The following is an 18,099-nucleotide window of genomic DNA, read 5'->3' on the forward strand; positions in this document are numbered from 1 at the left end:
TAATTTGTATGTGCTATTTGCAAGTACTTTGTAATATTCTAGCTGTATTTATCAAGAAGACCAAAGGGGACTTCTAGACTGATCATTAGCTTTAAATATTTGAAAAGCTGAACGTGAAACATGGAAAGATATTACAGTAATTTAGTATTATTCTGAAGGGCAGAACTGGCTCTAATGGGTAGAAATCTACAGTAATGCTGGTTTGGTTTCATTTGAAATACTAAGCTTTGTGATAATGGGAGATGTCCTACAGTCCTTTGAAAAAGCTCTGATATTCCTGAAAAAATTCAAACAGAGGTGGTTGGTCAGTTGTCAGAATGTTCTAGAAAGAATTTCTGCATTTCAATTCAGTTTAGTCACTCAGTCGTGTCTGATTCTTTGTGACCCCATGGACTGCAGCACACCAGGCTTGCCTACACTGGAGCCTACTCAAACTCATGTCCTTCACGTCAGTGATGCCATCCAACCATCTCATCCTCTGTTGTCCCCTTCTCCTCCCACCTTCAATCTTTCCCAGCATCCAGCTCTTTTCCAATGAGTCAGTTCTTCACATCAGGTGGTCAAAGTATTGGAGTTTCAGCTTCAGCATCAGTCCTTACAATGAATATTCAAGACTGATTTCTTTTAGGATTGACTGGTTGGATCTCCTTGCAGTCCAAGAGTCTTCTCTAACACCACAGTTCAAAAGCATCAATTCTTCAGTGTTCAGCTTTCTTTATAGTCCAACTCTCACATCCATACATGACTACTGGAAAAGCCATAGCTTTGACTAGATGGACCTTTGTTGGTAAAGTAATGTCTCTGCTTTTTAATAAGCTGTCTAGGTTGGTCATCAGAGAAGGCAATGGCACCCCACTCCAGTACTCTTGCCTGGAAAATCCCATGGATGGAGGAGCCTGGTAGGCTGCAGTCCATGGGGTCGCTAAGAGTCGGACACGACTGAGCGACTTCACTTTCACTTTTCACTTTCATGCATTGGAGAAGGAAATGGCAACCCACTTCAGTGTTCTTGCCTGGAGAATCCCAGGGACAGGGGAGCCTGGTGGGCTGCTGTCTATGGGGTCGCACAGAGTCAGACACGCCTGATGGGACTTAGCAGCAGCAGCAGCAGGTTCGTCATAGCTTGTCTTCCGAGGAGCAAGTGTCTTTTAATTTCATGGCTGCAATCACCATCTGCAGTGATTTTGGAGCCCCGCAAAATAAAATCTCTTGCTGTTTCCATTGTTTCCCCATCTATTTGCCATGAAGTGATGGGACCGGATGCCATGATCCTAGTTTTCTGACTTGAGTTTTAAGCCAACTTTTTCACTCTCCTCTTCACTTTCATCAAGAGGCTTTTTAGTTCTTCTTCACCTTCTGCCATAAGGGTGGTGTCATCTGCATATCTGAGGTTATTGGTATTTCTCCTGGCAATCTTGATTTCAGCTTGTGCTTAAGCCAGCCCGGCATTTTGCATAATGTACTCTGTATAGAAGTTAAATAAACAGGGTGACAACATACAGCCTTGACGTTCTCCTTTCCTGATTCGGAACCAGTCTGTTGTTCCATGTCCATTTCTAACTGTTCCTTCTCAGGAGGCAGGTCAGGTGGTCTGGTATTCCCATCTCTTTAAGACTTTTCCACATTTTGTTGTGATCCACACAGTTAAAGGCTTTGGCATAGTCAATAAAACAGAAGTAGATATTTTTCTGTAACTCTTGCTTTTTCGATGATCCAACGGATGTTGGCAATTTGATCTCTGGTTCTTCTGCCTTTTCTAAATCCAGCTTGAACATCTGAAAGTTCACGGTTCATGTATTGCTGAAGCCTGGCTTGGAGGATTTTGAGCATTACTTAGCTAGCATGTGAGATGAGTGCAATTGTGCGGTAGTTTGAACATTCTTTGGCATTGCCTTTCTTTGGGATTAGATTGGGAGTGGGATTGGATTCCGACATTTGGTGGCAGGTAAATCATCAGTTCTTTCAGCTCTAAGTTTGTTGATTTGCTTGCTTTGTTTTAGAAACTTTTTTTTTAAGTCACTTAAAAGCAGTCACAAAAATTTTTAATGTTCCTCCAATTCAGAAAAGCTGGTAATGCTTGTTTAGTTTTTAGAATAATACCCTTGTGATTTTCTTCACATTTTCTAAAATTTTATTTATTGAGAGCCTACTAAGTAATACCTGAAACATATTTTCAAAGCTATTTTTCTTTTGTCTTAGCATGCATAAACCATTCCTTTATTAGAATAGAAATGGAAGCTTGCTGTTGTGAACACAACACTGGGTTGGAAGTCAGGTGCCTATTTATTACAGGAAAGTTTCATGGAAGGGTTATACTTGGTTCAAAAGATGATTTGCTCTTTTCTTAGGTATTTTTAACAAGTCAGCCACTATTGCTGTAAAAACTTTCATGGATGCTGTTCTTTTTCAGAAAGGGGAGTCTCAGTTCTTAGAACTACCCTTTAGGGAAGCTGCTGAGCCTCTGAGGTTAAAGTCTAGGAACTCCAGCCTTAAGTAGTTTCTTGATTAACCTAAGTTGGGTCTGTGGAAGCCCTTAGCAGTTACTAAGCCATGTATGCTTGAGAAGAAACGGCATATTTATTTGGGAGGCTCTTTAATGTTATACATATAACTTATTTGATGTTATTTCTTCCAAATGGATTTTGACTTTTTATTAATTGGAGATACATTAGATATTTATAAGATGATACGAAGTATATAGAATCAGATTAAATGTTTGCATATCTTGCATGCCTACCTGCATATGTAATGTAGTTCAGATAGCATTTTTGGAAAGATGGGATATTCATTATTCGTATAAGTGGTCAGAGTTTTTCAGTGATTGTTTAGAAATGAGAAATAATATAATAAATTATCTTTAGGCCAGGCCTATACTTGACACTTTATACTTAACAGCAACACTTCAGGGTGGATGATATTATCCTCATTTTACAGAGGATGAGATCAGTGCTCAGAGGGGATAAGTGACTTGCTTACCTTTACCCCTTAATAAAGCCAGGATTCAAATCTCACTTTGTCTACTTCTAAAGGCTTTGTTTTTTCTGCTCTGATTTAGTAAATGTTGAAAAGCTATGAAAAGATTAAATGATGAGGATTTTAAAAGCTCCTTGGGGACAGGAACTATGTGTTTTCATTTGTTTTCATAACTTGACCTAGTTTCTGGTAGAGGAACTCAATAAATAATATTTGTTGAATGAATGAGACAATTAAAAAAATTCTATTTAGTTTTGCCAAATACCGAAATGAATCCGCCACAGGTATACATGTGTTCCCCGTCCTGAACCCTCCTCCCTCCTCCCTCCCCATACCATCCCTCTGGGTCGTCCCAGTGCACCAGAACTAATACAATATTGTAAAGTTTAAAAATAAAATAAAATTAAAATATCAAAAAAAAATTCTATTTAAAGAACTAAGATTTTGCCTTAATGAGACAATTTTATATAGCATATAAATGATACAGAGAAACTGAATGTCCATAGTGTTTAGAATTATATGAAAAATAAAAGGTTGAAAATATTGAGGAAAGTTAGATCTTATTTATGTAAAATAGAAAATAAAGTATTTTAAAATCTTCTACTTTTGCGTTAGGTAATCATATCTCAGATTAATGCTTTCTGGCTCTTTTATTCTTTGTAACATTTAAACATTTCTCAGTTTTCTTGAGATTCTATGTCCCTGATGAATCTATGAGAAAAGGAAACAGGGCCTTTAGAAGCAAGATGATCATGGATCAAGCAAAATTTTCCTTAATCAATATTTGTTCCATGAATCTTTCAGTAAGACTCAGTTTATTCCCTACTTCTTTGTATTCCATGTCTATAAGTAACTTGTTCATTCATTTAGGTTTTTAAGTACCTAGCACTTGGTATTTAGTAAGTCTTATTTGTGTGTAAGTCTTATGTGCTGGAAGAAGCACAAGCTGGAATCAAGATTGCTGGGAGAAATATCAATAACTTCAGATACGCAGATGACACCACCCTTATAGCAGAAAGTGAAGAGGAACTAAAAAGCCTCTTGATGAAAGTGAAAGAGGAGAGTGAAAAAGTTGGCTTAAAGCTCAACATTCAGAAAACTAAGATCATGCCATCTGGTCCCATCACTTCATGGCAAATAGATGGGGAAACAGTGGAAACAGTGTCAGACTTTATTTTTCTGAGCTCCAAAATCACTGTAGATGGTGATTGCAGCCATGAAATTTAAAGATGCTTACTCCTTGGAAGGAAAGTTATGACCAACCTAGATAGCATATTCAAAAGCAGAGACATTACTTTGCCAACAAAGGTCCATCTAGTCAAGGCTATGGTTTTTCCAGTGGTCACGTATGGATGTGAGAGTTGGACTGTGAAGAAAGCTGAGTACCGAAGAACTGATGCTTTTGAACTGTGGTGTTGGAGAAGACTCTTGAGTCCCTTGGACTGCAAGGAGATCCAACCAGTCCATTCTAAAGGAGATCAGTCCTGGGTGTTCTTTGGAAAGACTGATGCTAAAGCTGAAACTCCAATACTTTGGCCACCTGATGTGAAGAGTTGACTCATTGGAAAAGACTTGATGGAGGGATTGGGGGCAGGAGGAGAAGGGGACGACAGAGGATGGGATGGCTGGATGGTGTCACTGACTCAATGGACATGAGTCTGAGTGAAGTCCGGGAGTTGGTGATGGACAAGGAGGCCTGGTGTTCTGCAATTCATGGGGTCGCAAAGAGTCGGACACGACTGGGTGACTGAACTGAACTGAGCTGAAGTCTTATTTATTATAGGAAGAAAGTAAGGAATAAGAGAAGGAGGAAGAGAAGGAAAAGCCAGCAACCTGGCTTGGAACTCCTTTAAAAGGAAGATCAACTGGGAAGAGAAGACCACACAGAATGCATAAGTGAGCATATGGTTTCTTTAGGGAAGAATCTACTGTCAGAACTTCACAGAAAATCTTTTTTTCCCCAATATCAGTCACATACCAAGTATTAGTCACAGGGAACTAGTGTGGTCTAACAAATAGATTGGAAAAGTCTACTGTCTTTGAAAAATCTGTGAACTTTATCATAGAAAAAAAAATATGACTCATTAAATTTAGTACTCTTATTCTTAGGATTATGGAAACTGTTACCTTTAGAAAATGGAGAACCACATGGTAAAATACTTCTTAGAAGCAATTCCTGATAGATTCCCAACACTGATGAATTGGGGTCCCAAAACAGACCAGAGCCAGAGAGAGCCCCCAGCTGCTTAGTGCCTCAGGCACCAGAGGGACATTTGCTGAGAGTCGTTGCTTAGACACAAAGTCAGAAAAGAAGCATCTGGAAGTTTAAATATTTAATGCTGTTATAGGGAAGAGAACTCTGGCTGAGGGCTTGAATTTAGTGGACTATAAGCAAAAGGATTAAGAACTGTAATAGCAAATAAGTACAGGTTTCCATATAGTTCCTCTAATTTGCTGGATTATGAAAGTCCTTTCCTAAAAACCAAGGGAAGTAGTTAGTGCCATATGTGTTTGCATTTGCATTAGGTTTGCGATAGACCACTCAGTTAGCTAAAATATCCTAGAAATCAAGCAGGAAACTCAAATCATCTTTACTTAAGCTAAGAGAAAGTCCTATTAACTCTGATGAGTACGTGGTAAAAGTGAAGGTAATTGGTGTTTCTGATCTCGTCTCTTGCCCAACTCAAAATGCAAGGAGAGTGGCTTCTAGGAGTATGTTAAATTCTTATTTTGCTCTTCTGAAATATGAAGGTCCACTGTTGATAGCATATTTTTTCCTTAGTTCTTTAAAAGAGAATAAAGACTGAATCACTGCTGCATATTGTGAAAGGAGAACCCTAAATATTAGATTTACTGAAACCTCCTAAAATGACCCAGATTTTCTGGACTGACAGAGAACCCACAGATCTACTCTGGCAGCCTTGATCCACACCTCAGTTTGGGAATCTAAACTTTAAGAGAAATTCAGAGCCCTTTTATGTGGTCAAGTTGCACAGTTCCTAAGTCTCATAAACAGAAAGGGATAAATTAGATCATTCTTAGTTGAGAATTATAAAAATGCCAAATTCTCAGTGTTTTTCAAAATTGGGACGTAATATTAAATTAGAAACTTTTTGGCTTTACTTTATTCCTGAAAAAAAAGTTGTTGTTGCTATTTTGTTTTGGTAAGACAGGGAAGCCTTAGAAGTACTAGTTTGTACTGTCACCCGGGAAACAGGGGTTGGGCATGCTGTTACGATGCCATCTGCTGGTCAGCTCATCTGTAGTCTTTTTTGAGGCCTGAATAGTATTGTCCGGAAATTCTGGAAAGCTCTGTCTGAGAGTAGGAGAAATAGAGGAAATTTGGAGGGGGAATCTTTCTCAAAAGTCCTTCCTTTGACAAAATTTACTGGTTACATGTCATTTTATTTTATTTATTTATTTTTTTGATGGAGTCAGAGAGGAAATTTGCATTTTAAGCAAAGCCTTTAAAGGTGAAAATGAAGCCTGACAGATGATCCAGGTCAGTGGTTCTGTTAAGAGACCTAGTTACAGACCCCTGAAGCCTATCCATAGGTTCTTTCTGATGACAGATTATAGAACACATTCAGTAAGTTGATAAAGACCAAGGAGCATTATGTATTCCTAAAGATGTTTCCTGAAGACTGGGCTATTGTAAGTAGTAAAAAGACACTGATAAAATGTATCAAGTGATCACAGCTCTTGAGGAACTTAAATTGTGAAGGAGAGGGGACAGAACAGAAAAGTAACCTTTTGGTTCTTCTAAGATACAGAATACATTTTCTGAACTTGCTAGCAGCTAAATTAACAAGTTTACTAACCCAAACTGGCTAGAGTAACTGAAGCAACTCTACCTGACTAGGACATGAAAAAAAGGGATCAATGAGATTTAGGTTACCTAACATACTTGTAATGTATGTTCTGTCTCTTCAAGTTAGACTTACAATACTGTGCTTTTCAATTTGACCTGTTAATCACAAGTATATATGAAGAATCTAGTTGGTACAAAGCTCATAAGGATACAAAGATACTGCCACAAATTGTTACAAGGCTACTATTAGGAAGAGAGAAACACTCACTGCCCATACTCAGAATAGGGAAGACAAAGTAGGAGCCACAGATGGAACAAAATGCTGCTGCTGCTGCTGCTAAGTCGCTTCAGTCGTGTCCGACTCTGTGAGACCCCATAGATGGAAGCCCACTAGGCTCCCCCGTCCCTGGGATTCTCCAGGCAAGAACACTGGAGTGGGTTGCCATTTCCTTCTCCATACATGTAATTTTAAAAATGTTTTTGAAAATAATGGATTTCTTAATAAAAAGTTTTATTGAAGTTTAATTATAGGGTTTTCAGAACAGTAAATATTCTGGTCAGTTTTTATTCAAGTTTAAGATCTTGATAGATGATAAAACAAATATGTATATTTTCCTAGGGTTATTGAAGGGAAAAGTTCCTCCATATATTTTTTATTTCCATTTGTACACAAAGTAGGAAAATGACCCTGTTTTCAAATTTTTTTTTTAAATCCTTTTTAAAAACGAGAGGTTCTGTTGTACCCTGTGTTGAGCGGGAATAGCCTTTCAGTGGTATTTGGACATTTAGTAGGAATGCCAGGTTAATAAGACACATTGAATAGAATAAACCAGTTGCTATCCATGACTGAAAACATGTTTGAAGTAAAATTGAATCTCTTTTAGAAGGAAAGGCAAACTTGTTATTTCCTCCCGCAGTTCATCTGTGTAGAACTGGCTGACTAATCCTTGAAGAAGTTGCTGAACTTTTCCCAAGTGCTGAAAAACCGAATTCTGTCTTAAAAATAGAGCTGTGCAATCTAAACCTTCATACATGTATTTTAAATGTTTAACAAAAAGGATAATTATTTTTGTAAACTTATGGTTTCTTAGGTCCAAACTCCAGTTGAAGTCTCCAAACTCCAATTTGTCTTCTCTTTTGCTTTTTTTGAGGAGTGCTGGGAAGAGTAGCCTATGAGAGAACAAGGATTTGTGGGAAGAGGGATTGATTTTCGTTATATATTTTTTTCAATTGCAGGGTAGTGTTAATATCTCAGATATGTAAGAATAGGAAACTTTCTCTTCTGAACTACAATAATAGCTGTAGATAAAATAGAATCATCATGGTAAATCCAGTAGAGTCCTATCATGAGATCCTTTAGCTTGTCTGAGGCATGTTGACTAATCACTTTACCAAACCAGCTTTAAAACTGAAATGAAAATACAGGTCAAAGTGAAACGAACATTTTAAGTGTTTTTAGCGCTTCTAACTTATTGTTACAGAAATTCTTTTGTTTTCTTTGAATGCAACTGTGAAACTCAGCTTTCAGAAACAATTTATTGTTTAAATGGTGATGAAAAAAGAATAATTCTGGGGAGTGCTCCTTTTGGTAGACCTTTCTTATTTTTCTTTGCTGTGGTGGATTTCTTCTTCACTTTTCTTCTCTGCACTTTCTCATAGTGTAACAGTTAATAGAGTAGATTTCTCAAGCCAGACGGGCTGTTTCCACTGGGCAAGTTAACTCTCTGAGTCTCCATTTCCTCATTTGTGAAATAAAGAATATCTGCCTCATAGGTTTGTGGTGAAGAAATAAATGTAAAGGAGAAAGTAACCTGTAAATCACTTGGAATAGGCATCCTAAGCCCCCGCCCCAATGTTGCTCTTCTTGTTAATTCTCCTCTTCCGAACCACTTCCCCTTTTGTGTTTTTTACCTCTCTCCCCTCAGCCTCTATGCTCCCAACTCATGTGTTTCTCTTTATGATTAGATCAAACAATATTAATACCTTACCACTTGCTATTGCCTAATCAAATTTTACCCTATTTTAGTCTTTTCTTAATGTACAGTTGCTTCTCCTCATGGTTTGTATAAAATACTTTCAACTCCTGTGTTTTGATTAAGTTGACAGATTTTTTATTTCCTTCCTAGGGCAGTTTCTATTAAATGAGTTCTATTAGTTAGGTTTAAAATGAGGGAGAAAAGAATAGCTATTTAGTTAATGTGGTGAAACTAAATGATTTATAATGGCTGAATACCTGTCACTAAGGTATGTCTTCTAGCCCTAATTCTGGCTTTGGTGGTATGGAGGCCAGAACCACTTAACTACAACCATGGCTTTTGTGGATGACCCTGCTCCAGCTATTATTTAGAGGACAACATGGTGTGTGTCGTATTAGGAGTCCATGCTGTGTATCTATGTCAGCAAAAATCATTTACAAATTCTTGCGTATGACCTGCCTGTAAGATAAGTCCTTAAACACTTCCTTATGCTATTAATAGAACACATGAGATGAAAGGTATGACAGGCAACTTTTGGAGCATTGCAGGCGGATTCTTTACCAACTGAGCTATCAGGGAAGCCACTGGAAAAAACAATGGATACATAAGCATTCCTATTGATTTTATATTTTTGAAGCTTTTCCACTTTATTTTATTGAGCTGATTATTCTTTTTATGTAAATCTAATTAAGATGTATTCCTAACTTAACGTATATTTATAATATGTTAAGGTGCCAATCCTTGCATGAAAGTTTACTTGTGGTTAGGGAAAAATAATATATACAGTAGAAAGAGTGGTATCTTTCTTTGTTTTGTCAGTGGAGTTTCCCCCCTACATGAGTGGTTTTGTAGCTCTTAAAACAAACACCCGCATTCTCTAAGAAAGGAGCAATATTTTACATGTTTTGTTATATTTGTATCTTGTATGCTGAGACTCTTTTTGAGAGAGAAACATATGTTTTATGAGTTCATATTTCTTAAAATATACATGATTCTCCAGACTGGAATCTAATGAAATAGGACTCTCGTTTGAAAATGAAAGAGTTAAGGCTACAACAGAGGATAAACGTGATCAAATGATTAGCCAGGGGCTAATAGAAATTCTGGGAAGAATGACAGATTGTATATTAGGAAGAAATAGGATCTCATATTCATTGCAGCTTTTTACAACTAAAGATCTAAAAGAAATAATAGAAAATTACTGAAAGAGATGAATGTCTGAAACCTTAGTAAAGCATGTGGTATTGGATTAATCCAAGCAAGAAAGACTGATGGACAGATAATAAATTACATTGTGTAGGAAGTCTGCATTCCTTGTTTTAAAGGTACTTTTGTCTTTTTTTTTTTTTTCCTTGCAAGATATATTTAAGTAGCCCTAGGCCAGTTTCAGAAAATTCAGTTCATGATTTTCATCATCACACCATATGTGTATGATTCTTTGGAATAGATAAAGTATTACAAACAAAGACCCCCAAATTCTTGAGTGGAGAAGGTTAATCTAAACCTTCCTTCCGTTCTGTACCAAACTGGTAGCATTTTTCCATATGAGAATATGAATGACTTAGAATATCTTTCCACATACAATTAATTGTGATGTCCCATAACTAACAAAGCATTTGAAGAAACGTGCTGTACTTCTGCTGACTAAAAGACTTTATTTCAACAGCTGTACTTCCGCTGGGAAAAAAAGAAATAGTCATAAACTGGAAAGTGTGAATATGTGTATTTTCACTGAAGAGAAGTGACCATTAAGTGTTCTAAATTTTACTTTGCCATAGGTACATGTTGTTTTATTTTTTTTAAAAAAATGAGAAAGAGTGTATGTGTTTATATGTGTAAGTATTGCCTATCTTCATATAAACTTATACACAAACTAGTATATAACCTTTTTCCCCCAGGGTTGAGCAGTCACGCAGCACTGTAATAATTGTGAAGCTCAGCTACTTTTAAATTTGTTGGTTGAAAAACATACATTCTTTTTTTAAAACTCTTTGAGCTTTTCAATCAGTTTTTCCTCAGATTTTTGCCATTCAGACTTGGCATTCATTTATGTTCTTGGTTTTTGTAGGTCCAAGGAGAAAGTGAAATGTTTCCTGAAATATAAATAAGTAATAAAATTAACATGCACACAGAGTGCTCTCTATTCTTCATGGACATATACTTGTTGGCTCTTTTTAAATATATACTTAATCTCTAGGGGAAACAGAGATTATTACTCTGTTAAACTGACTCCAAATCATCTGGGTTTCTGTAGTTACTTAAGCATTTAAGTTTAAGCTCAAGTATTTACATATAAATGAGTTCTCTATTCTGTAACCATATGAAAACATTTCCCAGTGTGGGATGGAAGGTTTATAAGATGTGAGGTTTTTTGTTTTTTAATAGCTACACCAGAAATAGGATCATTATTAAAATGCTGTAAAAGCAGGTTATTTCTTGGATCCTGTCTGATAGAGTGTGAGAAGTAATGCTAACTTTGGGTTTTGTTTACATAATATAAAGGAGCCCTGTTAATAAAACAGAATAATAATTGTAAGTTTTGTCCCTTTAATGTGCTTAATAATTTCAATTGGATCTTTTCTAATCTGTTTTGGAGAGCAATTTAAAATGTAACTCATTTTGCATTTTGCTTTTGTTTTATAATAGCATGAGTCCACAGTGTGTGTGGAAGGACAGTAGCAGAGAAAGAGGAGAAGTGAGACTACTGGGGGGAGGTCTCTCTCTAATAAAAACAAATAATCAGATTTATTAGCTATACTTATTTATCTCTTATTTCTCTATCAGTTGTTGCTAAACTAAACTCTAATGCCTTGTACTGGGAGATAGCATTAAGAGTTTTTGTCTAGCTTCACGGGAAGATCCCCTGGACTAGGAAATAACAACCCACTCCAGTATTCTTGCCTGGAAAGTTTCCATGGACAGAAGAGTTTGGTGGGCTACAAAGTCCATGGGGTCCCAAAGAGTCAGATATGACTGAGCACACATGTACACATGCACACACACAAGCAAAATTTTGTTTCTAAGTGGGTTGTAATCAAGAACCTTTCTCTTACCTAAATCTTTTGCCTTGAACTTGAAATGTAAACAAAAGATACCTAATGAGCTTACCAATTATTCTTCTCTACAAAGAATATTAATTATTTATCTTTTTTTATCTCCGTTCCTGGTATGTATCTTTCTTTGAGGACAGTGCAGTATGAATTAATCTTCCACATGCTGTCATATCCCAAATCGGTATCCGTGTTTCTAAATAAGATTATTCTGTAAATGGTTAAAAGTTATAGGATTCTAATAGGAACTCTTTTTATTCTGTCTGCAGCTATGTCGTCTTATCTTTTAATCATTAAAACAGAACTTCCTGCTACTATATCAGAATTTTTATCTGGAGACTACAGTGGGTAAGAAAAAGTATTTCACATTGTATTCATTTATTTATTAATTCAATAAATATCTATTAAGCCCTTGTGGGAAATAAGGTAAATGTAGTTCCTGCCCTCAAGACACTTACAAAGTTATGTGGAAACAGTGGTCCTAGAGAAGGAACCCCTGCAGACCGCTGGTGGTAACCATTATGTTCAGAACAATGGTCTGTGAATCCTCTGACAGGCCAATGGCAATCCCTGCTTTCCATGGGGGTACGAAACAGCAGGACAAGTATGAGCCAGCTCTTAGAGAAGAGTGGAGGAGAAATTTCTGGATATGAAATGTTGGCTGGAGGAGCAGGGAGGCTGAAAGCACTGACGGTAAAGGTCTTAAAGGAGGGAGCAGATAATCCTGCTGTCACTTTTCAGCAAACCACAGTGATAAAGAGAAATCAGAGTGATAAAGTTACAGCGGACTTATGTAAAATCCTGTTATAAAGCATTATTGGAAAAAAAATTGTTTCATTTCCTGTTTTTAACAATATTATATATAATACTAAACCATGTTATACTGCCCTTTTTTTTTTTTTTAATAAAAACACTGGGTTCTAAAGACTATTAATTCATCTTTTTTATGAGGAAAAAGTCCAAATTAATTATACTTTTCCTCTTACTATATATAACATGAAATTTTGAGAAAAACAAACTTGAAAGGGCTAAATGAATCCTTTTAATTGTCATCAAATTAATTCATATAATTTCTAAATCACAACACCAAAACCCATCAGACTTTTTGATTTAAATATTTGGTTGTTTTGCTCCAATATTTTGTTCCAACTTCTTCTGGATTGCAGGGCAAGTTTTCAAAATTGAGTTTTAGCTTTTACAAGTTGGCTTCCATGAAAGAATTCTACTTAGACAACTACAAATACATATTTATAAGAAAAATATGATATAGTTTAGGTCTGAATAGGAACTGTGATTGATAAAAAGGTAAGGAGAAGTCCTTACCGATTTTTCATCATTGGAAGATGTGCTTTTGTGTAGTACTTTACAGTTGACAAAGTTTCCATATTCATTGTCACATTTGATACTTCGAGCTACCTTGTTTTATCTGTAGCTTTATCTAGTTTTAAGTTTTATGCTCTTATTTTGATACAATTGCTAAATGACACACCTATGTAAAATTTGCTTTTACATGTGCTGTAAAAAATAATGAGGACAACTTCTATTACTCAAAAAATTCTATGCCATAAATTTCCATTATAATTTAGGGCTAAGAAACTCAAGGCAGTAAGAGGTAAAATGAAGAATGTTAGGCTAAGAGTAAGGAAACATGTGTTCTATTCATTTCATATTCAGTAATCTCAGGAAATTAATTTAACTTCTTTGGCCGTATAACTTAATTTTGAGCCTGAGGTTTCTTTATCTGGTGTAATGGTGGTACTGGTATTGCCTTCTTCACAAAATTGTTGGGATGACCGAGTAAGATATGATACATATACATGCTTTTGTAAGCTGATAGCATAATGTAAGTGTGGGAAATCAAGCAACTCCATAATGTTGTATGTCAGTTACAACTCAATTTTTAAAAAGAAATTGCAATAATAATGACTGTATAAAGGTGGCTTTTCCCTATTTGCTCTAACTGCCAGAAAGGTCAAAGTCAAATTTGAATGTATTGCATTAACTGTGTTAATCTTAATAGTTGTCACATGTGTTCTCCTTTTTCTTGATCCTGAATTTGGTTACTTCTATTTACTTTTTTTATGTCATATGTCTTTGCGGAAAGAAGAGGGACAAAAATACATATAAAGTTTTGGAAATAATTAAGGTAGTATGTGACAGAATTGCTATTAAAACTTAGGTCTTCTTTCTTTAAAAGTGATACTTTTACCATAGTGTCATTTTAAGTTAGTTGTCATTTTCTTATTTTCTCTAATTTGTTTAAAGAAGGAAATAAAAAGTAACTCCCATCTTATTCATATTAGAAGAAAATTGATCAGTTATTTTTGCATCAGAAATGAATTTTTAAAACTGTATATACTTCAAAATTCTGTGAACAGTTTGCAACATCTGTTACGATGTTTTAAAATTGCTCATCTTGTTTTAAATGTAATATATATTCACTTATTTTGGATTTCAAAGTTTTGAAAAGCATTAGAAAGTGACTAATTATATTAATTGGTTAGAATGCAGATAAATCATGTCTTTAAATTTTAATACTATGAAAAAAGTTTAATACTATGAAATAATTAAGAAATAAATGTTATGGTAATTGATTTGACTACCTAGCACAGTTTATTTCCAGGTAGAGTTACAGAGCAGTATTTCTTCTGTGAGATCAATATAATATTGGTGTACTTTTAGGTTTCGAGTTACAATAAATTGCAGTTAAGAATTTTCAGTTGTGCTTATGTTCTGTGTTATATGTGAGATTTGATGTACCTTTGTGAAAAATAAACCTTTATAAAGATGTTATCAAAAAGAAACTACTTTTATAATATTCTAATTTCAAAAATTATTATTAGAAGTTAGAAGCTATTTAATACTTATACCAAACTTTTATGAGGCATCTATATTTTTCATAGAGTAACATTTAAAAAAATCTATGGCTGTTATAACTTGGAAGCTCTATGTTAACATTTAATGATCTTGTCAGCAGAATATGATTGACACAATTAAGTTGTCTTGCATTTGAGTTACATAATTGATATGGGATGTGAGTAAGATCCTAATTCAGAACATATGATACTCTTGTTCCATTCCGTTCAAGAATGAAATTAAAGCAACTTATAAATAAATCTGGTTTTCATTAAAATATGGGGAAAAATCTGCATGCCAAAGCATTTGCAATGCAGCTAGGGATCTATACCATATATTTCATACTTGGAACAATTTTATCATATAGGATTAGTCCATAGATCACACGAGTTTTCTAGGAAGTGTAAAACTTTTTACTCTAAATCTTTTGGCTTGAAGAGAATGTATATTTAGATCACAGTAGGAAACAGGGGTTCTGTTAGATAACTCTTTTCTTCCCCTACTTAGGAAAAATTTTAAGGTTAGCATATTCTTCTAAAATCTTGATTTTTCAATTGTGCTTCTGCAATTTCTTTGTACTGGCTTGTATTTCTCAAGCTGGAGTTTTATTTTGTAAAGTTTAGTCATTTCTGCTCCTTGGAAAATATCCATTGCCAAATACAATTCAGTTGACTGTGACATGCACATGAAATTTGAGCTAATTTTACTGTGCATTACTGTATTGCCTTGATTGTTGACAAATAGTAAAGAAAAGCATTGTATTTATAATTGGCTGTGTTAACATAACTTAATAAAGATAAGAAATGACTAATATTAATCAATAGCCAAACTAGGGATAGAGAAAATTTTTTTTAAAGTTCTTTTTAATATCAGAAATTAAAAGTGTAGTCTTGTGAAGAGGAGAGCGTAAAGAAATCACAGTCTTGAGAAAAATGAGGCCATAAATTCAGAGTGACTATTCAAGAATAGAGAGTATTTCCATTGCTTCTGTTACTAAGATTGTCACTGTCCTTTTGCTGATTTTGTAGACATATACAATGAAGTTGTTGAAGCAGATGATCTCTGAGGTCCCTTCTAGTTCTAACATTCCATAACTCTGAGATTCCGAGTTACCACTGGGAGGAGGTAAACTTATCTTCAGACCCAAAGCTTTGGGCAATCGTGTAACTTCCGTGGACATGAGTGAATTATGATCTGAAATAATGTAAAGTTATAAAGTATAATACATAATAGTAAATGTTATAGAGTGCAGGGTTTCCAAGTGTTCCTAAGAATCTTAATGCAGGAGAAAAGAATCTTTGGTCCATAGGATTAATGTGCCCAATTCTTGCTTTGTGACAGGAGGGACAGCAGAACTAACAGATGGAATCTTCTTTGGTGTGCCTCTGGGCCTTTTTTTCTCCTGGCGCTGCAACTGTCTGAGTCTGTTTTGGGTCACAGAAGGAAAGAGATTTCAGGCATGGAGCCCTGGGCTTTTTGCCAGCTTTAGAAATTTAGTTGCCAGGTGTTCCTCGGTGAGGGATATTTTGAAGTTCTCATTTCCATGCGTATTCAAGAGTGAGTAGAAGACGAATATGCCAGGAAGTGTCATGTTGTATTTGTAATCTCCATGCTCTCTTAGAACCTCCTGCATACCAGGACTTGAGGGGCATGTGCAGATGTAGAGAGCACAGCTTCAGGCCCATTAGCTAGAAATACTTGTGTGCAGGATTTAGTGTCTGGCATGTGCATTTCCTAAAGACATGAGTTAGGGTGGAGAAGGGTAAGCTGTGATCATGGTGTTTCTTCAGCTGCTGCTCCTTCTCTTGTTCTGTTAAAGAGGAAGTTGTCAGCACCCAGCAGTACCTTTTCGAGATACATTAGAGAGGACTTCTTCATAAACTAAGGTGTGAAAGAGACACAGTGAGTCATAACGTTTGTGTTAAAACCCATGGGTTGAAGCCGATTTAAAGGAAAACCTTTTCTTTCTTTTTTTTAAAAATTGAGATATTGATGCTTGTGTTGGTGCTTAGTTGCTTCAGTCGTGTCCAACTCTTTGCGACCCCATGGACCACAGCCTGCCAGGCCCCTCTGTCCATGGGGATTCTCCTGACAAGAATACTGGAGTGGGTGGCCGTGCCCTCCTCCAGGGGATCTTCCTGACCCAGGGATTGAACCCATGTCTCCTACATTGCAGGCGGATTCTTTACTGCTGAGTCACTGAAGTTAACATATAACATTGTCAACTATATATTGTGTGAGTTTCAGGTATCCAATGTATAAATTTGATACACATATATTGTGGTATGATTACCACTGTGGTGTTTAGCTGATACCTCCATTACCTCACATAATTATCATTTCTTTTTTGTGGTGAGAATATTTAAGATTCTGTCTCTTAGCAACTTCCAAGTATATAAAATAATTCTGTTAATTATAATCACATTGTTTTGCATTCGAGTCCCAGAAACTTATTCATCCTCTAACTGCAAATTTGTACCGTTTGACCAACATCTCCTCCATTCCCTTACCTACCAGCCCCTGCTAACCACCATTCTATTGTTTCTTAAATTCCACATGTACATGATATACAGTATTTGTCTTTTTCTGTCTGACTGATCTCTTAGCATAATGTCCTCAGTGTCCATCAGTGTTGTCACAAATGGCAAAATATCTTTCTCATGGCTGAATAATATTCCTGTGTGTGTGTGTGTGTGTGTGTGTGTTTTATCCCACATTTTCTTTATCCCTTCATCCATTGACAGACACTTAAATTGTTTCCGTATCTTGGCTACTGTGAATAATAGCCTATAAACATGGGAGTGCAGATATCTTTTTGATATCCTGTTTTCATTGTCTTTAAATATATGCCCAGATATGGGATTGTTGGATCAATCATGTGGTAGTTCTGCATTTACTTTTTTGAGGAACTGTTTTCCATAGTGGTTGAACCAATTCACATTCCCACCAAAAGTGCACAAATCTTTCTTTTTCTCCACATCCCTGCCAATACTTGTTGTCTCTTGTCTTTTTGATGATATACATACTAACAGGTGTGAGATGATATTTCCTTGCGATTTTGATTTGTATTTCCCTGATTAGTGATGTTGGTCATCTTTTCATGTACCTGTTAACCATTCATATATCTTCTTTGGGAAAAAATATCTATTTATTTACATTGCCCATTTAGAAATTGGATTTGTTTGATTTTTTGCTATTGAATTGTAAGAGTTCTCTATATATTTTGAATATTAGCCCTTCATCAGATATATGATTTGGAAATATTTTCTCTCGTTCTGTAGACTGCCTTTTCATTCTGGTAATTGTTTCTTTTATTGTACAGAACTTTTCATTTTGATATAGTTCCATTTATTTTTGCTTTTGCTGCTTGTGCTTTTGGTGTCATATTAAAAAAAAAATTATTGCCAAGACCGATGTCAAGGAGCATTTTCTT

The 18,099-nt window shown here is 35.7% G+C and overlaps 1 protein-coding gene across 3 annotated transcripts in view; it reads left to right on the top strand.

Moving 5' to 3' along the window:
* The window catches only part of SLC38A6 (solute carrier family 38 member 6), a 70,131-nt gene that overhangs the window by 25,720 nt on the left and 26,312 nt on the right, over nucleotides 1–18,099 (top strand). For 2 of the 3 annotated variants that reach the window (XM_061429060.1, XM_061429059.1), the window contains one exon: nucleotides 12,080–12,158. The exons of the other annotated variant lie outside the window; for it this stretch is intronic. In XM_061429060.1, coding sequence (XP_061285044.1) covers nucleotides 12,080–12,158 — 79 coding nt within the window. The remainder of the gene's footprint in view (nucleotides 1–12,079; nucleotides 12,159–18,099) is intronic. 3 annotated transcript variants of the gene reach the window in all.

This window comes from Bos javanicus, chromosome 10 (assembly GCF_032452875.1).
Source record: "Bos javanicus breed banteng chromosome 10, ARS-OSU_banteng_1.0, whole genome shotgun sequence".
Lineage (NCBI taxonomy): Eukaryota > Metazoa > Chordata > Mammalia > Artiodactyla > Bovidae > Bos > Bos javanicus.